This window comes from Myxine glutinosa, chromosome 3 (assembly GCF_964187855.1).
Source record: "Myxine glutinosa chromosome 3, kmMyxGlut1.1, whole genome shotgun sequence".
In the NCBI taxonomy this organism is placed as follows: Eukaryota; Metazoa; Chordata; class Myxini; order Myxiniformes; family Myxinidae; genus Myxine; species Myxine glutinosa.
In genome coordinates, this window is record NC_136263.1 from 27,350,067 (window position 1) to 27,371,138 (window position 21,072).

The window sequence follows — 21,072 nt, forward strand, 5'->3', positions numbered from 1 at the left end:
AAACCAGAAATGTTGTATACCAAGAGGTTTTGAGAAATTGAAAATTGACAAAACGTCATGTAGGAAATGTACTATGATATTGCTCTAAAATATACATGTTCTTTTCATCATATATTTGTCTTATTCTTATTCAACCCGGGCGAAGCCGGGTACCTCAGCTAGTATATATATATATATATATATATATATATATATATATATATATATATATATATATATATATATATATATATATATATATATATATATATATATATATATATACATATATATATACATATATATATATATACATATATATATATATACATATACATATATATATATATTGTTACAGACGCGGTTTTAGATGTTAGTTTACCGAGCGGTTTGGTATTACCGCGTCCGCACAGTTACTCCCCGATTAGAACCCTATCCCGCCCGATTCCACTCGAACGTTGGCCAAATCGCGCTATGCTAAATCAATGAAGGAAAGGACAACGGCTGGGATTAATGCAACGACACAAGGGGTACAGTTCTCAAGACCTCCGGAGGAGGATATAATATTGGTTATGCAGAAACGGGTAGATTACACGGCAAGAGGTAAAGCACAGCAAGATGGGCACTTAGACACAGTCTTATCTATCCCCGACAGACCACAGACAAACGGGACAAGACTGACTTACACAGGGATTGATGGCGGGGAAGGACAGGCAGTCGATAGCTCAAGGTGCACCTTGGCTCAGGGACAGGATACAGCACGGTCCGGTCGAGAGATGCGGGGAGGTATTTCAGCGCTCGGAGGTGGCGACCTTATCTCTCCAAGCTGAGGCGCATCTGACGTCACCTCCCTCTTCCTGCGCATGTTCAGCGGGGAGTGACACGCCCTCGGCTCGTTAGCTCCGCCCCAGATGGAATCGGTCCGCCGCTTCCATTGGGTGCGGGGGGTTACCGGGCTCCGCCCTTGACGAGGAGCTGACAGCGAGCCCCTGCGTGGTAACCCCGTCGGAGCACATGTTCAATGGCGGCTAACCAAGCCGGAGTGAGGACGCACACTCCCCGCGCCGCCGCCGCTGTTGTTGTAGTTGTTGTTGTACCATGAGGAAGAGCTGCGGGGAGGTATTGGGAGGTCCTAAACTTTCTAACGGTGCCATACAATCACATTCTGGTGCAACGAAGAGTCCGAATTAATGGAAACGAGTCCTTAACTGACATAGACTAAGAATAACTAGCAAGATGTCCTATAGTTGTCTACGTGAGATGCGGTGAACCTGGGTGCGACATTTAATGGGGGAAATAGGGGAAGGTCGGTTCTACAGAGTGTTGTTTACAGACAATGGGACTAGGGAATGGGGGATTGGGGATAGTTGGGGAGTATTGGGGAAATAGGGGAATATTTACAAGCGGATATGGATGGAGGCCAAATCCCATATCCGCAACATTGCACCCTTCTCTACCTCGGGGCGTCCCGACCCGATAAATTTTTACCTACGTTAGTGTGGCACTCAGATGTAGTTCCCTCTACTATTAACTCAACCCTGAGTGCGACAGTTTTACAGATGTTCACAAATGAGTAAATATGTCCCCCTGCGACGTTGCACCCTTCTCCTCACAGAAACACACCCACAGGATAACCGAATTGCGGAAAGAATCCTCAAACTAAACATACAGCCGGTAGGGAGCATTATTTACACAAGACTACACTGATATTTACACTACGATCCAGGACCTGTTTTTGGAGGAACACATGCAGATGTTATGCATAGAGAGAGCACGCATGCCAGCATCGATACACCAACCCACGAGTGCCCTGTGGCCTTACGGCCTTTAATAATGTGCAGAGCACCCCATCCAAGCACCAAAAGCACCACCCCATCATGTACAGTCAGCACCATCCGGTGCACCAATAAAGTGTTCAATAATCACCGGTGGTGTCGCAGCCGGCCGATGTTCTGCCGCTGGTCTTGCCTTGGAGCCCACTTGGTGTTCTGGCTTCCTTCAAAAATAAAGAAAGGCGCCAACCGCGTCCATTTCTAAATTGTGGCCGTCAGGGGGGCCAACTATAAGTGGTTCACCTGTATGGCATAGGTGCCACGTTGACCCAGAGGTCCATCAACGGGTGGTGCTTGGCCGCAAAAGAACTGCGGTCCATGGTGGGCGGCCACAAAAATTGCGGTCCATATGGTGTATCGATCCAGGCAGCAAGCAGCGAAAGTACAGGCCCACAACTGCGGAGCCAGCACCTCTCTCTTCTCTCTCTCTGCCCCAAAGCCAGATCCTCGGAGGTGGGAGACAAAAAAAGAAGACAAGTGAGTAAGGTGGTAAGGGCGCAAAAGTGCACGCAATATTAGGTAATGCACACTGGGGGCACATGGGAACCAGGTGAGACAGGTACTTTCCTACCGTACGCCCCCCCCCCCCACCAGGTAACCTACATTGCCCCTCCCTTACCCCTTACGGTATCCACAAAACACAACACTACCCATAAACATCTACTTTACACATCAACAAACGTCCCTACTGTCTTCCCCGTTCCTCCCATAAACCAAATTCGTCTTCTCTCCCTCCTAACCAATCAAATTTGCCATTTCCAACTCTCATCAAAATTTGCCATCTCCAACTCAACATCAAAATTTGCCATCACCAATTCATCATCAGTCCCTCCTAAGGAGGGAGAGATGGAATCACCCCAATGTCTCATCCACGTCGTGATGCGTCTCAGAAATCCAACAGCAATTCTCACTTCCTGCAACACAAAACAAAGAAACACAGGTGTGGAGTCATCATCCTCACCTCAGGTAAGTGGCTGCGTATGGTGCGACAGGTTCATCAATCCTAACTATTTCCTAAATGACTTTAACAACTTTACATTACCCGGGGTCTTTCCCTGCCAATCCATTGGCCAACTTACACTATGGGTTCTAAAAACCAATTCCCATTGACCAAACTGTGGTGCTTCTCAATTTGGGGTCTCACTCCCCCGATTCATCTCCTGGTGCCCTCGCACAATTTCTGGGCTGTGACGTGTAGCTCTCCCAGCAGGTCTACCCACCTGCACACCTCCACCACTGTAGTTGCCACCCGAGCTTACCTGCTCCTCACCCTAACCTAACTAACTGGGGAAGGCCCTCTCGCACTCTCATCCCCTCAGTGCCCTCTCTGGCACGGGCTGCCCGATCCACACCCGGGATCCTCAGGCACCCACTGACACTAACGGCTCCCAGAGCCCACCTGCGGCCTCACCTGGCCGACATCCTCACAGTGGTGGAGTGCCCAAACCAACTACACACACTAACAGGCTACACGCCCAGCCATTTCCACAACACTAATGCACCCATCCACAATACCATTCTGCAACCGCACCACAAATGCCAATATCCAACCACAATTTACCTATACCCTCTACCTAACACTTACACTACCCACCCCGGGTATCCGTGATGGGGGTCCACTCTTCCCCCATTCACACCTTCGCACCATGCACACCACTCCGTACCACTTACTCCAACTCTCTCCACACCTGTGCTCTCACACCTGGTGCCACCTGCACCCTTCTCTCCCCAAGCGCATTCGCGCTGATCCACAACACTCACTACTCATCCACTGCTCCACACACCTGTCCAGTTCTCACACAGCATCATCTCATCTAACTACTCCCCTCTGAAACTTGCGCTTCCCAGTCGTCCCTTTAAACTATTGCGCTCCCTCGTCATTATCATCCATACTAATCTACCTGCGTCCCCACTACAGGTATCAGTCACTAACTAACCTTAACGTCACCTAATGTCATCTTCGCTAGATCCCTACAATATAACCTAACCCACCCGGGCTAGTTTCCACTGCCATACACCCCCATAAACTATAGCGCATTTGCCCCACGCATGGGAAGGGTGGCAGGGATGCCACCCTTACCCACCGTCATACGGCGCGAGTGGGACCTTGTGGGACCACCTCGTATGTGAGTCGTTGCCCGCCTGCCGGACCCCGTGCGTCGCCCCTTGCGGGGTCAGCGGGGGGCCGAACCGGCCGGGCCCCCACAGTACATTACCCCCAAGGGGCTCTCGTGCCTCCCCTGTCCCTCTAACAACTACCCCTGTTGGTGTCGATGCATGGGTCACACTTCCGCAACCCGCTACCCATTCCATACCACCACAACCTTGCTCACCCACACCTCGCACCTCTCGTTCCATACCCTCCGGACCAGCCATACACCTCACTCTTGGCCTCTCACGAACATCCGGGTCTATCTCGACCCCCAAGCTTATTAAATCACCTGGCGCATCATACGCACGACCATATTGGTCACCACTTACACCGGGTCCTCTTTCTCTTCACTTCTCCTCCATCACCTGCGAATCCCTCATCCGGTTAATGAGCACATCATCACGATCCGAACACAGACTTTGGACCAATTCTTTTACTTCCTCCTTTATCTCTTTCTTATCCTCTCTCCGTCGCTTCTTAATTTCGCTCACCCCTTCTTCCACTTCTTCTAATTTCTGCTTCACCTCCTTCATCTCCTCGTGCGCCCCTTTAAGTTCTTCCTCTAACTCCACTTTATTTTTTTCTATGTGCTCCCGCACCTCCCGCTCTTTAACCTCCATCACCTCTACCACCTTGTCCATTTTCCTCGTCAGGTCCTCATGTACCGTCTGACACTCTTTTTTAATTACCCCTACGTCCTTTTTCATCTCCTTCTGTGTCGATTTTAAACCCTCTATTACCGCTGTGTTCTTCTTTACCTGGTCCCCCAACTCCTTTTGTCCCACTGTCAGTTGTTCTACTCCCAGCGTCAACTCCTCTATACCACCTTGCAACTTTACAGTCCCCTTTCTCACCTCCTTCTCCATGCGCTCCTTACAGTGCCTCACCTCCTCGCGCACTCCTCCGACCTCCTCACTCACCCCTCTTCTGATCTCTTCTCCCATCACTTGCATCTCCTGCCCAGATGCCACCCTCATCTGCTCCATTTCCTCCCTGTGAGCATCCAGTTTAGTTTCTACCCCCATTCTGACCCCCTCTATCTGCTGCCCCATTTGTTTAACTTCCCTTTCCGCTTGGTCCCTCATGTCCCTCAATTTGCCTTCCATACTGTTTTCTAACCCCTCTAACCCCTTTTTCATCCCTTCCATTTGATTCTCCTGAACGGCCATTCTGTTTTCTACCCCCATTAACCCCATTTTCATCCCTTCCATTTGATTCTCCTGAACGGCCATTCTGTTTTCTACCCCCATTAACCCCTCCTGTATTTCCCCTAATCTATTGTCTAATCCCTCTATTCTACTCCCTAACCCTCCGATCTGGGCCCCCATCCTTTGTTCTAACCGTTGGCTATTGGCCCCCATGTCGCCCCCCAATTCGTCCCTCATTTTCTCGCTATTCTGGGCCATAAGGGCCTTCATTTGTATTAAAAAAAGGTCCAAATCTACCAGCGGCGCTACTACGGTCGCGGGCGCGGTCGCCGTGGCCATGTGCGAGGCGCCATTTTGCGCGCCCGTAACCTCGTGCGCGAGGACGCGATTTTGCGACCCTGCCACCCTCACTGCTTCGCTCTCCTCATGTCCCTCAATTTGGTCCTGGATCGACCCTGCCTCACTCTCCTCTACCGGAACCCAGCCATCTTGATCCGCCATAGCGCGACTTTCAAAATTCGGGTTTTTATTTTTGTAAAACAAAATCAAATTTCGGTCACTTGTAATTTTGAGCGCTTTAAGCGCGCTTCGGGTCCGATCTCACTCCTCGACACCAATTGTTACAGACGCGGTTTTAGATGTTAGTTTACCGAGCGGTTTGGTATTACCGCGTCCGCACAGTTACTCCCCGATTAGAACCCTATCCCGCCCGATTCCACTCGAACGTTGGCCAAATCGCGCTATGCTAAATCAATGAAGGAAAGGACACAACGGCTGGGATTAATGCAACGACACAAGGGGTACAGTTCTCAAGACCTCCGGAGGAGGATATAATATTGGTTATGCAGAAACAGGTAGATTACACGGCAAGAGGTAAAGCACAGCAAGATGGGCACTTAGACACAGTCTTATCTATCCCCGACAGACCACAGACAAACAGGACAAGACTGACTTACACAGGGATTGATGGCGGGGAAGGACAGGCAGTCGATAGCTCAAGGTGCACCTTGGCTCAGGGACAGGATACAGCACGGTCCGGTCCAGAGATGCGGGGAGGTATTTCAGCGCTCGGAGGTGGCGACCTTATCTCTCCAAGCTGAGGCGCATCTGACGTCACCTCCCTCTTCCTGCGCATGTTCAGCGGGGAGTGACACGCCCTCGGCTCGTTAGCTCCGCCCCAGATGGAATCGGTCCGCCGCTTCCATTGGGTGCGGGGGGTTACCGGGCTCCGCCCTTGACGAGGAGCTGACAGCGAGCCCCTGCGTGGTAACCCCGTCGGAGCACATGTTCAATGGCGGCTAACCAAGCCGGAGTGAGGACGCACACTCCCCGCGCCGCCGCCGCTGTTGTTGTAGTTGTTGTTGTACCATGAGGAAGAGCTGCGGGGAGGTATTGGGAGGTCCTAAACTTTCTAACGGTGCCATACAATCACATTCTGGTGCAACGAAGAATCCGAATTAATGGAAACGAGTCCTTAACTGACATAGACTAAGAATAACTAGCAAGATGTCCTATAGTTGTCTACGTGAGATGCGGTGAACCTGGGTGCGACATTTAATGGGGGAAATAGGGGAAGGTCGGTTCTACAGAGTGTTGTTTACAGACAATGGGACTAGGGAATGGGGGATTGGGGATAGTTGGGGAGTATTGGGGAAATAGGGGAATATTTACAAGCGGATATGGATGGAGGCCAAATCCCATATCCGCAACAATATATAGTTACGGACCGTGGATAAGATGTTGGTTTGCCGACGCGGCCCTAACAGTTACCCCGACTAACCCGATTCCCGAACGTTGGCCGGATCGCGCCACAGGTATTCAATAGGGAAAAGACAAAGGCGACACGGATGTGAAGAAGAAGAAGAAGAAGACAAAAAGGTTGGAAATACTACTAAATTTATTCATACTATTTACACGCTCAAAGTAACCAAGGAGAAGGAAGGATAATAAAATAATATACAGAAGAATCAGAGACACAGTGCAATTATTAGCTTACCTACAGTCTTAATTATTACCCAGGGACAGAACAAACAAAGACAGACTCACGCGGGGAATGATGATAGGAATGGCAGGAGGTGGATGGCTGGAGGGGGAGAAAGGTTCAGCTGGACCCGCAGCACGGTCGGGTCAGGGATTAGCAGCCGCCGCCCCTTTCTCGATCGGCGCGTTTAGCAGCCGCCGTTCCTTCGCGGCCCCGTTCGAAACTGCCATCAAGGCCCCGAAGCTGCTGTGGCTGAAGCTGCTGTGGCTGCTGCTGCTGTGGCTGAACTTGCGGTGGCTGGAGCTGCTCTTTCCGGGATCCCTTACTCAACTCTTCTCAACTCAACTCAACTCTTCTCGTACTCAACTCCTGCTCAGTCCAACCACACTCGTTGCACGTCTCCCTTTTGGTCCAACCACTTCTCTTTGCACGTCTCCCTTTTGGTCCAACCACACTCGCTTAGTCCAACCACACCCTTCTCTCTTACTTGGTCCAACCACACACTCGGTTCTTGCGCGCGCGCTTTTATAGCGCCTCAGGCGATCAAGCCGCCGGCCTTCAGGACACGCCCCTCGGTGAGCTCGTTTCGGCCCTGATTGGTGGGCACAGGCCCTCTGACTCCACCCTTGATGACGATGGGCGGGCACGCCCTTCTTCCCCGAGCTGAGCACATGCTTAATGGCGGCTATTGTAGTTGGCAGTAGAAGTTTTGGGAGTGGGAATGGGGAATGAAAGGGAATCTATCTTATTTCACTTGGTGCAATGGAGTGTCATCTTAATGGAAGACAAAGCCTTAACCTAATACACAGAATAAGGAAATAAACTACTGAACAGGGATATTATGGTGTCCTTCATGTATGCTTTATGGAACTAACTACGGGAACACCCTTTGACCTTTATACAACACTGGAGTAAGGAGGGTGATATTCTAACAACAATTTACACAATAACAACAACAACAAAAAAAAACATTCTCATATCCACAACAATATACGTATATATATTTATAGATATGTATGTGTATATGTTCCCACAATAATTTGAAAATAAATGGGGCCATTAAAGTAGTAGTAGTAGTAGTGCTTTGTTGGAAAGGTTACAGAGATTTGCGTTCAGAGCTCATGCAAGCTCAGGCAAACATATGTTCCCAGTTTAATGTCGCTCAATTCCTCATCTCTGCAAGTCCATGGTTTGAACTACAGTAGACAGGATAGAGCATTTTGAAGAGAAAGCACTACCAAGACAGATAAGGGGAAGGTAAAAGAACGCCAAAGAACACCAAAAAAAGAACGCCAAAGAACACCAAAAAGAATGCCAAATAACACATTTATACAAATAAGAGCAAAGTATCTTGTGGGGAGACCGTACAAAGTGCATCATTTATAGTCCAGGTTTCCTTAAACTTTTGAACAGTGTTACTATATTCTGCCGCCTTGTACTCCGAAATAATGCGTGAGCGTATTAAGCCCTTCAGACATACAGAACTGTGTTCCACCACATCTTTCTCAATTTTTGCCTTCCTGGTTTTATATATTGCCATTTTTGCACAGGCTAAAATAAAGTTAACAAGGAGATCTCGTGACTTGCTTAGTTTCTTTACCGGGTGCCCGATGATAAAAAGTGTTGGAGAGAAGTGAAGCCAGAAGTGCAAGAGAAGATTTTTCATCAGTAAGAACACTGGTTCAAGACGGTGGCATTGAAGGTATATGTGAAATATAGTTTTCCTTTCACCACAAAAGCAGCAATCCTCTGAGATGTTAGTGAAGTGCCGCATCATAGATCCAGAGCTCAGTGCACCATGTAGCAACCTCCAACTTAAGTCTGCCATCATTCTTGGCGTTGGGTAGAGATAGAGTGAATCCCAACGTGGATGAACAGTCGAAGGAAGTGGAAGAATCTCACGCCAGGGAGTATCCAGTCGGGTTGCAAGAGCTATATAATGGAGCGAGTGGATCACTAGCAGGTATATATTTTTCCTTGATAGCCCACAGAACGACATTTCCACTGTGCCAGGGGTCTTACTCATATTGTTTGCAGGTATTGGCTGAGAGAGCTCGCAACATCGTGGTCGGATTTTAAAATCCATGGAATTACCGATGGACATCTGTCCAGATCCATCACCCTCTTTGGGATTCTCTAGATATTCCAGACAATCGGGAGGCAAGGAGCTTTTGACCTCTTCAAGTATCCTGGAGGGGATCCTGATTGTCCTCAGGCCCATTTTCGCTGCGAGTTCCTTGGGTAAAAGCGTTCTCTTACCATCGTTCAGAAGGTCTCCCACTGTGAATATGCTACCAGCTAAGAGGCTCCTTCTTACTGAAAAGGAAGCCAGAGTTGGGCCCTGTAGAAGAGGGTTGAGAATGAGCGGTTCTTCTAACAGGTCCTTGCCTGGATAAGGAACTGTTCTTTGTACGTCGACTACATTCCAAGCCTTCAGCATTTCTTGATAAAAAGGAGGCAATGTAGCACTAGACAGGCTCTGAGATGTAATGATGAAAAGATTCCTTTTGTACCCAAGATTGAGCACTTTGCTGAAGAAGTATGATGCCAGTGAGCACCATTGCGGTGCAGGGTTCACATGTAGGTAACGTTGTATGGTCTTCAGCCTGGATGCGTGGTAGTGGCTTCGAAGGCAGGGAAAAGACTGTCCACCTTCTGAAAAAGGCAAGCTCAGAATGCCCAGGGAAACCCAGTGTTTACCATTCCAAAAGTAGTCCAGTAGCTTCCTCTGCATCTTAACCAGAAACTCCTCTGGAGTGCTTATGCAAGAGAGCCTGAATACTAACTTCGGAATTATAAACTGTTTAATAAGGAGTGTTTTTCCCCTCAGAGACAGGACTTTTAGTAGTCCACTCCAGTCTCTCAACTTTGCTTCGATCTTGTCCCCTAAAGTGTTCCAGTTAATGAGTGGTGAGGACCCATGGGAAGTGGATAAGTGCACCCCCAAATATTTGAGCTCATTGCGACTCCAGGTCAATTTCTGAAAAAGTTTTGGTAACTCCTTTACCTGCATTTGTCCAATTAGAATCCTCAAGCTTTTCCTCCAATTGATTGTAGCAGACGATGCTGTTGAATAGACCTGCTGACAATCATAAACTATTTGCATATCCCTTGCACTACTGGCAAACACGAGAACATCATCTGCATATGCAGAAAGTTTGAGGTTGACCCTGTTGTGTGGCACCACAATGCCAGTTAGCCTTCTTCTCATCAAACAAAGGAAGGGTTCAATACATAGGGAATATAATTGGCTGGACAGGGGACATCCTTGTCTTATTCCTCTCTCAAATGGAAAGGGCGCGAGCAAGAAACCGTTGACTTTGACTAGGCATTCTGCCGACATGTACAACGTCTGAATCATGCCTACAAATCTCCTCCCCAACCCAAATGTTAGCAAGGTTTCAAACAGATACTCATGGTTCATCTGGTCAAAGGCTTTCTTCTGATCCAAGGAAAGAAATCCGACTTGAGTCCGAGTCATGTCCGCATACTGTATCAGGTCTCTGACAAGGGATATGTTGTCATGTATTGTCCTGCCTGGAATGGCATAAGATTGGTCCGGGCTGACTAATTTTGTCAGGACTGGTCCGAGACGGAGTGACAACATTTTAGCCATGACCTTATAATCCACCCACAGCAGAGACACAGGGCGGTAATTCTTCAAGTCTCTCAAGTCACCCTCCTTGGGAATCAAGACCAGCATCGCTCGACGCCAAGAAAGGGGCATTATACCTGTATCACATGCTTCCTGAGCTACACTTGGTAATCAGGTCCAACCAAGTCCCATACTTTTGTATAGAATTCACATGATAAGCCATCCATGCCAGGGGCTTTATCTCTTGATAGGCTGTGCAGGGCGGTTTTCAATTCTTCCAGAGATAATGGAGTCTCCAGCTGCTCCCGGTCTTCTACAGAGGCTTCAGGAAGACTACTCCACAAAGTGCCACCTGCACCTGCATCTGTGCTCTTACCCGAATACAGCTGAGCGTAAAAGGCTCTAATTCGTTTTTGAACACCCTCAGAGCCATTGAGCAAGAGACCATCTTCTGCGAGAACACTCGCTATAGTCCTGAATTGACCTTTGCGTTTTTCCACCCCTTTGAGATAATTCAGGACATATTCATCCTCAGAAATAAACTGCAAACGAGAGCGCACATACGCCCCTCGTGCCTTCACACGACTACATGCTTTAAGGGTGCTCTTTTTTTCTTGGTATGCCTGCAGTTCAGTAGAGGTAAGTGTGGCCAGGTGCTTCTCAAGGTGCAGCAGTTCCTCTTCCAGTCTTTTGATCCCTAACCCAAGTGTTTTGCTCGATCCATACGAGTATTCCTGACACAGCAATTTCAATCGTACCTTGCCTACATCCCACCAGAATCCAAGTGAGCAAAAATCTCCTTTTTTATTCCTCCAGGCTTGCCAAAAATTCAAAAAGATTGACAAAAAGGCTTCATCCTGACTTAAAGCATTGTTCAGGTGCCACAAGCCAGGGCCTCGCCTTGTTTCCGCCAGGGAAAACTTAATCCAGGCCAAGTTGTGATCTGTGAAATGGGCAACTTTTATGCCGGAGTCACTGACAATCTTACACCAACGGTGAGACACGTAAATTCTATCGAGCCAGGATTGTGATATATGACCACCTCTGATACTCGTATACGTGAATGTTCTGTCTGTGGGGTGTTGTATGTGCCAAGTATCCCTCAAGTTTAACAGTGTTATGGTTTGTTGTAATATTCTTACAGAGGGATTATGCGGCTCCTGGCCTATTCGATCAAGGGAGGGGTTTAGAGTGCAATTAAAGTCTCCTCCAAGAATTACACACTCTTCACCAGGCAAGGTGAGCATGAATCTCTGCAACCGGTTGAAGAAAATCCCCCTTGCAACTCCTACACAAGGTGCATAAATGTTGACGAAATTGACAACAAATTCTTCAAACTTTGCTTTTATATGTAGCAACCGCCCCACACTGGCTTCCTTTATGACAAGTATTTCAGGTTTCCTCTTTGGTGAAAAGAGGGTAGCCACTCCACAAGATGTGTCCATTAGGTGACTGAAAAAGGCCAAGCCTTCCCATTGGTTTTCCCATCGGGATGCAGCCTCTGGGGTCGTGTGGGTTTCCTGCAAAAAGGTTACTTCAAGTTTTTCCTTCACACAGAATGACAATACCTGGTGCACACGGAATGCATCCTTACAGCCATTGACATTCAATGATCCTATTCGTAAGTTTGATGTCATTATTGTATTGAGAGTTTTGTTTCTGTGAAATTCATCCTCCTAAACGAATTTATATTCAGGCCCGTAACTCAACAACTTTGCTAGAAACTTCCTGACTCGGGCTTGTTCGGCCGAGCCTGAAGTCCTTGTTTTATGTCCCTCTCTCCTTAGTGCATACAAGGAATGCACTAGCAAGTCATAATCTTTCCACCGTTTCAGCGCATTTTCCACTTTCTTCCTGCTATGCAAGCTTTGTTCCAGGAACTCGAGTATCTCCTGACTGGGAATGCAGGAATGGCGTCCTGCCGGTAGGTCTGTCTCTAAACCAGTCAGTGACCCTTGATAGTCTTCCCCATCACCAATACTTTCCTCATCATCGCTGTCTGGAGGTTCAAGATCCTTCTCCTTTGGTGTACTTGTACAATGTGTCAAGTCTTCTGCCATGTCGTCTCTCAAGGCTGACTTGGCATAATCTTCTGGCGCAGAGGAATGCTCCTTTGGCTCTGATGCGGTGGACGTTGCTACACCTGTGGGAATGGATGCCTCCTCCTCAGTTGGTATAGGAGATCCAACCTTTTGGGGTCGTAAAATAGAGATGTGCTCAACTATTCCCCTTTCTGCGCCAACAGTGAGTGAAGTGACATCACCTGAGATGTCGGTCAGTGCCAGCAACTTTATTGATGCTTGTGTGTCTGGTTCCCTCTCTCTGTCTGTCCCACCGATGAATGCTACTTCAGAATCCTTTGAAACTTCGGTGTTAATCCTTCGGTTCAGAACTGCTCTTGTAGATGTTTCAATCCCTGGTTTATTTTGAAGCTTCGTTGCAGTTGTTATTATTGGATGCATTTTCTCAGGAGCCAACATCACAGTATCGTTTGGCCCTGTCAAGTCAGATACCTCTAGGTTGTTTGTCTTTACCGTGCTGGGTTTACTACCTGACGGTCTCCCTTCCTGTTCATTCTTCAAACTGTCTTTGGGTGGATCTGAGAGAGAAGACTCTCCATATCCTGTCGTTTGATGAATAGTTTCCTCTTCTTCTTCTTCTTCCATTTCTTCAGATTGGGTTACCACTCTTTTCTCCTTCAGAATACTAGGCTTTACAAATCCCTTTGACACATTACTTCCCATGTCATCCTCAATTGTACCAGGGTGTTCCGTGGTCCCATCCTCTGCGGGTTCTGATTTCCTCTTCTGTGCTCTCTTTGCCTTCCCTGCTCCCACTGCCTGCCATTGATTTATGGCAGCGGAAGAGTTGGGATGAGAAGCTGGTATAGAACTTTCTTGAGGGTCCACTGCCCTCGAGCACAAAGGAGCAACCGCCTCTCTTAGGTTACCTACAGTGACGCTGGGATCCTCTCGAGGCTGATCTGGACGTTGAGGAGCTGCAACCTCTTTAATGATGGTGGGGCAGTCTGCTCTCCTGTGATCCTTCGCTTTGCATACAAAACAACGGGGTTCGTTTGTCATATAAAACACCCTGTAATTCTTTCCGTCAAAAGGAATAACAATCGACCCCTCACATTCAGCCTCCTTTCCCAATTCAATGGATACTTGTCTTTTAAAAGACCAGACATGTTGTAGGGAGGGCTCATGACAGCCCAAAGACACAGGCTTGATGGGTGATCTCAACACTCCCAGTCGTTCCAGGAAAGGCACCATGACATTGTCAGGCACGTAAGGAGGTATATTAGATATAATTATCCTTGTACCAAGACTTGAGAGCGGCTCGACTTGTACAAAGAGTCCTCCCACACTAATCCCTTTCTCAATGACTTTGTTTGCTGCAGCCTCTGAGTTAAGAAAGAACACAGCTTGTCCATACATTTTCGAGGCTGCAACTATCGTTGCTGGATCAACCACACTAGCGAGTGCGTTCACATAGGCCTCTATTTGGGTGATTTGTCCCAACTCGCATTTCACCCCGTGCTTCCTTGTTAACGCCTTAAAGGGCGGTTCCCACCTGCACCAGAGGTAGTAGCGGCCATTTTTGCCCACGTACCATCCAGAGGCATGTTTACTATTAACGGTATATTTCCCGTCAAATGAAAAAGAAAAGAAAATATCAATTAGCTCGTTCGCGAGTTTCTGCTTATTTCAGCACGACCGGACCGGTATGCTAAGGATTAACTCAAAAGGATAATCAAACGCGCGTTGAGCAAATAACTTATCGGCTTAATCGCCAAAACTATGCAAATTTAGCACAGAAAGTCAAGGGTGATTAAGCAAAAACAAGGAAGTCAAACAGTTTGTGATACGCCACAAATCGGGCGCGGCAAACCTAGTCCCACACGGGTGCGGCCGCACGCCGCGGCTAGGCCCGAACACAAAAGGACTAATAACTCAAACGGGACGTCAAAGTAAAGTAACAAAATGAACCAACTCGGTTCAAATAACCCAAATAAACCAAAAATACAAACGAAAACGGAAGAGGGTGAAAAGGAAATGTCGAAAATAGCACGGCTCGAGGAGCAGCAAAATGGCGTGGCGTGGCATAGTAGTAGTAGTAGTAGTAGTAGTAGTAGTAGTAGTAGTAGTAGTAGTAGTAGTAGTAGTAGTAGTCGTCATAATCTATCTATAATTCCAGTAATCTCTGTCTGTACGTTTGTACGTTTGTCTGTCTGTGACCGCTGTTTCTCGACAACCACGGGTCCGATATACTTTTAACTTGCCAGGTATATTGCTGGGGACCCGAGGATGTGCCTTTTCAAGGTTTCATATTAATCGGACAATTACTTACCGAGCTATGTCCAAAAAACGATTCAACCAATCAGAGAGCAGCGAACGATCGCGTGTGCCGAACGTGGCGGGCACACTCTGCCTCGGATGGCACATTTGAGAGCGTATTCATTTATTTCACGTTTGCAAACTATGTTGGCGTTAAACTATGTTTTACAACTAATAAAAACGAATTTGCGATTCATTCGCTTTCCTGCGCGTTTGTGCACGCGATGGCGATTTCTTTACCAAACTCCGGAAGCCGTTCGCTTTGGACCAAACCATTGCATGTAAATAGAGGGGGGGGATTGTCACCACTCGCAAGCCGTTCGCTTTGGACCAAACCATTTCATGTAAATAGAGGGGGGGGGGGATATAATTTTAGATATAGATATAGTACGGGCAATGCCCTAGTGGAAGCAATGTATGTAACCCCAATATTTATATTGCCTGCATTCCCACAATTATTTTTACTAGGGCATGCCCGTACTATATCTATATCTAAAATTATATCCCCCCCCTCTATTTACATGAAATGGTTTGGTCCAAAGCGAACGGCTTGCGAGTGGTGACAATCCCCCCCCTCTATTTACATGCAATGGTTTGGTCCAAAGCGAACGGCTTCCGGAGTTTGGTAAAGAAATCGCCATCGCGTGCACAAACGCGCAGGAAAGCGAATGAATCGCAAATTCGTTTTTATTAGTTGTAAAACATAGTTTAACGCCAACATAGTTTGCAAACGTGAAATAAATGAATACGCTCTCAAATGTGCCATCCGAGGCAGAGTGTGCCCGCCACGTTCGGCACACGCGATAGTTCGCTGCTCTCTGATTGGTTGAATCGTTTTTTGGACATAGCTCGGTAAGTAATTGTCCGATTAATATGAAACCTTGAAAAGGCACATCCTCGGGTCCCCAGCAATATACCTGGCAAGTTAAAAGTATATCGGACCCGTGGTTGTCGAGAAACAGCGGTCACAGACAAACGTACAAACGTACAGACAGAGATTACTGGAATTATAGATAGACTAGGGCATTGCCCGTACTATATCTATATCTAAAATTATATCCCCCCCCTCTATTTACATGAAATGGTTTGGTCCAAAGCGAACGGCTTCCGGAGTTTGGTAAAGCAATCGCCATCGCGTGCACAAACGCGCAGGAAAGCGAATGAATCGCAAATTCGTTTTTATTAGTTTTAAAACTTTATTAAAACATAGTTTAACGGCAACATAGTTTTCCAACGTGAAATAAATGAATACGCTGTCAAATGTGCCATCCGAGGCAGAGTGTGTCCGCCACGTTCGGCACACGCGATCGTTCGCTGCTCTCTGATTGGTTGAATCGTTTTTTGGACATAGCTCGGTAAGTAATTGTCCGATTAATATGAAACCTTGAAAAGGCACATCCTCGGGTCCCCAGCAATATACCTGGCAAGTTTCAAGTATATCGGACCGGTAGTTGTCGAGAAACAGCGGTCACAGACAAACAAACAAACGTACAGACGTACAGACAGACAGACAGAGATTACTGGAATTATAGATAGATACTACAGTACTGTATATTGCAATTATTTCTTAGTGGGGCTCATTTGTTCAGGCTCGTGAGATCCGGTGGTTAATCTATTCATCCAGTGACAGATTTTGGGAGAAGGGTACTGCCCAGATTGCAATTATTTCTGCCATTTTGTGTAAAATTATTTGATTAAGTTGAAAAAACCAAAGCAAGGTTTTTTTTTTTTTTTTTGCTCATTCCATGACTTTAAGAGCTTGGGCTGTTAAATGATGACTTGCTCGTTTATGAAAGTTCAATAGGAAAGATAATACACATTTCAATTGATCAAACTGTTAATTATATTTATTTATTTATTTAGAATACACATCGAAATTATTAGATTATTTCTACCCTTTTTTCATTCACGGTGGCATTAATAATGTTTTTTTATGTATGCAGATACAAACTCAAGTGGTCATATACATACTTACCTACCTACCTACATACATACATGATAATGCTTTATCCACCATATTTGTGCCTGACGCATATTCTGGAAAAGGCCTCTCTGTGAATGGAAGCTGTGACTGCACTGGGAGCAGGTGTGGGAAGGTTTGCTAATGGTAAGAGCATTCTGGTGCTGGATGTGTACTTGTTTCTGATGCTTCCAGACCAATGGAAGCATCAGAGACAGCATGTGCTCATGCATCAGAAACAAGTACACATCCAGCACCAGAATGCTCTTACCATTAGCAAACCTTCCCACACCTGCTCCCAGTGCAGTCACAGCTTCCAGTGACAGAGAGGCCTTTCCCAGAATATGCATCCTCCATGCGTCAGAGGTGGACTAGCCACTTAACCCTGTTACCCCAAATCAGAGGTTCAATCCTGGTCACCTGGGCCTTCACTAGTGTGGTGTTGTTTGGTATATGGTGAAATTAGCAGATGCCCAGAATGAGTTTCAGGCATCTCTGTTGAAATGCCTTCATACTCCTAATGCACCAGATTTGGCTTCCATACATGAGGGAAGGAAGGACTACTACTGGGTAAACTCGGGCCTTGGTGTGCACATTGAGGTGCCTGCTCCTCCATATTCTTCTAGAGAGTGTGCCAAACGCACGGGAGGCTTGTGAGATCCGGTGGTTAATTTAATCATCCAGTGACAAATTATGGGAGAGGGTACTGCCCAGATACTGGAATTTTTCCACTACTTCCAGTCTGTCAGTGCCCACTGAAAACAACGATGGTGCCAGTGGAGGGATGTCCAGAGAAGGTTGGTACAGGATCTTGGTGTTTGCTATGCTCAGCCTCACTGTCTGCAACCAGAGCAGCATCCTCGCAAACTACCGGTCCTTGACTGGCAACCTGAGTGGCTTGTGGGAGAGAAATGGATCACACAGCTTCCAATTGATCTTAAACTACAATGCAACATCAACTGGAGCTTCAGATAAGGCTTGTGTCATGGCCAGAGCAAAGAAAAGGTAAAAGGTTGAATTGATTATGGGCGAAGACACATCCCTAACGCGCATCATTTCTGATAGGAAAGGCTCGGACAGATCCTCCTGGATTGTTTCTCGGCCATTCATCCTCACATGCAGTCTTCTTATGATCTTGACGAGCTTCTCAGGTTCTCCATATCTATGCAAGAGATACCAGAGGGCTTGTCTATTGCATGTGACCTTTTCTTCCTGAAGCTGCACTGAGCCTCTGGGTGGATGGTGTTCATTCCGGGAGCCAATCTCTTCACAAGAAATATACTTGGTACCTTTCCTGCTACACATAGAAGAGCGTTCCCCATATACAGTAGCTACTGCACTCCGGCCGACTTCCCTTCTTGTGGATGGACACAAATTTGCATCTTTCCATTGTCGGGGAACCTGTTCTTTCTCCCAGATGGATAAGAGGAGGTTGTGAAGATGATCTTGCAGCACCACTCCACATCTCTTTCAAATCTCTGCTGGGAATCAATCCATGCCTGTGGCTTTGGCATTATTGATCTGTTTGTGGCTTTTCCATGCTTTACATAAATATTCTCACATACATACATATTCACATACATAGATATATCTAGACCTTAACAACTCATCATACTAGCCCTTTCTGCTGGATAGCAGGCTGTATGCCAATGGAAGCAAAATTCCATCATGAAGTTGGCAGTTAGCAGCACACATTACAAGATAAAAATGATGATGTGCTTTTTGTCATTTACAGTGGCGCGTTAGCAGGGGCCAGCTAGTCAGCATGGTGCAACTGGGTAGTGTGCAGGGGAAGGAGGACAAACATACAGGCAAAGAGGATGGAGACACACAGAGGGACACTGCCCCACTCCTCACTTCGCTGGATGCGAGCCAGTTGGAGCAAAACACTTCAGAAAAGGTACTTGCTCTGGATGACATCACTTAGTGAATACTCTTCATTTATACCGTTACACAAACGTTTTCTTTGGGTGATCTCCCTCTCTGCTGCTCTTCTCTTGTCATCTCTTCCCCTTTCTTCTAATCTCTTTGTCCTCTCTCTCCTTCGCTCTTCTCTGTCTCTCCTCCTTCTCTTCTCTTTCACTATTTCAAGACTGATTGTTTTCACATCCACCACTCAAGAATCTTCGTGATCGGTTTTCTTATGATCCATTATTGGTATTTTGTGCTGTACTCTCCTAGTTTGGTGGTGAATAAATCTCAATAAAACTATCTTGGTCATTTAAGGACAATTGTCGAACAAGTATTTTTTTCTGTCTTGCAGCAACAATAGTGGCAAGGTTAATTTTTACAGCAATTACCAAAACTCATTTTCGTGAATAATTGCTTTTCAGATATTCCTGGGAGTTTAAACTTCCATGAAGGTCATTGAACCTTTAACCAATTGCTAAACCTCTAAATTGCCAACTTTTGTTTGTAAGACTCCAGAAAGAGTTTGTAATTTATCTCATGGAGGGCAGAGATATCACCAAGCAATTAGTTCATCATTTAATGCTTTTATACATCGTTTTGAGATAACAAAGAATGTTATTTTTTTTTTTTTGTGTGTGTACAGAGTCGAGGCTCGTGAAAGAGCTAACATTTATCAAACAAACAAGCAAACAAAGTATATGAAAAGGGGAGCGGTCGACAAGATGGGGAGAGAAGGGGAGGAAGCACACAAACACAACATTTGAGAGCAGGGACATCGGGAGATGTTTTTGGAGGAAGAGGGCCTGGGGGGAGGCAGGATAGGTATAAAACGCAAGGACACCAAGGACTTCCAGGAAAGAAGTCAAAAGTCACCTCAAAAAAGTGGATTTGGGGTGAAATTAGCGGGGGTAGAAAAGATCAAGGTTTTGGATTGGGGAAGATAAGAGATGGTGGTGAAAAGCCGTTTTAAAGACCTGGAGGGCGGAGTGGGATTGAAGAGAGTGAGGAAGTTTTTTCCAGAGGCGGGAGAAAAGAGGAATGAAGGAGTGAAGGTGAGCAGAGAGTCTTGATTTTGGCAGTTTAACCATAAGAGGGTTGCAGGCAGATCTTGTGTGACCTGCAGGAATATTTGGGGGACAGAGCCCAGAGAGAGCTGGGGGAGCAAGGCCGGAGAGGAGTCGGTAGAAGACGGAAAGACCACCAACCTGCCTGCGGTGATTAATTGAAAGGCCCTCGGAGATAGCGTCATCGCGGGAGATTCCAATGATTCTGAACGCTTTGGTTTCAACAGCATGAAGACGAGCTAGGTGTGAGGCAGGAGCACCAGCCCAGAGGGGAGAGCAGTACTCGATTGAGCTGCGGATGAAAGCCTTGTATGTGGTGAGGAGCTCAGTGAAGGAAGGATTCGCACGACGGAGGATGCCCAGTCGGCGACTGGCTTTGGAGGCCAGCTTGGAAATGTGGTTTTCCCAGGAAAGATCATGGCAGATAGTGAGACCCAAAAGTTTGAGTGACAGAACTTCTTGGAGAGGATTATTCAGAAAGTAGATGGGAGGGTTGTCCAGTCGGTCTTTTCGGAGAGACATCGTAAGAGTGTGAGATTTGTCAGGATTGAAAGACATGTTCCACTTGTTTGCCCAGTCTGTGATTTTGTCCAGGTCTGCAGAGAGTGAGGAGGATGCAGACTGCCGATCTGAGGGATGAGGAATGGAGCGTCAGAGAGTGGAGTCATCAGCAAAGAGATAGAGAGGATTTTCAAGAGAGTCAGAGAGATCATTGATGAAGACCAGAAAAAGCACAGGGCCCAGAACACTGCCTTGGGGAACTCCAGCCTGAACAGGAAGAGGAGATGAGAGAAACCCATTCAGGGCCACACGTTGACGACGACTAGAGAGGAAGTCCGCCAGTCATGCGTGGAGATTTCCATGGATACCAAAGGAGGAGAGTTTGGTGAGCAGAGCGGGGTGCCAGACCGTATCGAAGGCACGTGATATGTCGAGGGAGACAGCTCTAATTTCCTGTTTGGCATGGAGGACCTCCATCCATTGTTGAGACAGCAGAAGCAGCATGTCCAGAGTAGAGTGACCTGGTCTGAAACCAAATTGATGATCAGAGATCAAGCCATTGGAGAAGAGGAAAGATTTCATATCCGAAGCAATGATGGATTCCATGAC

General features: G+C 46.9%; 1 protein-coding gene across 1 annotated transcript in view; it reads left to right on the top strand.

Moving 5' to 3' along the window:
* Positions 1 to 21,072, top strand: part of LOC137423723 (neuronal vesicle trafficking-associated protein 1) — a 103,646-nt gene that overhangs the window by 47,610 nt on the left and 34,964 nt on the right. The window contains exon 2 of the mRNA XM_068111170.2: positions 18,723 to 18,887. Within this exon, the coding sequence (XP_067967271.2) occupies positions 18,723 to 18,887 (165 nt within the window). The remainder of the gene's footprint in view (positions 1 to 18,722; positions 18,888 to 21,072) is intronic.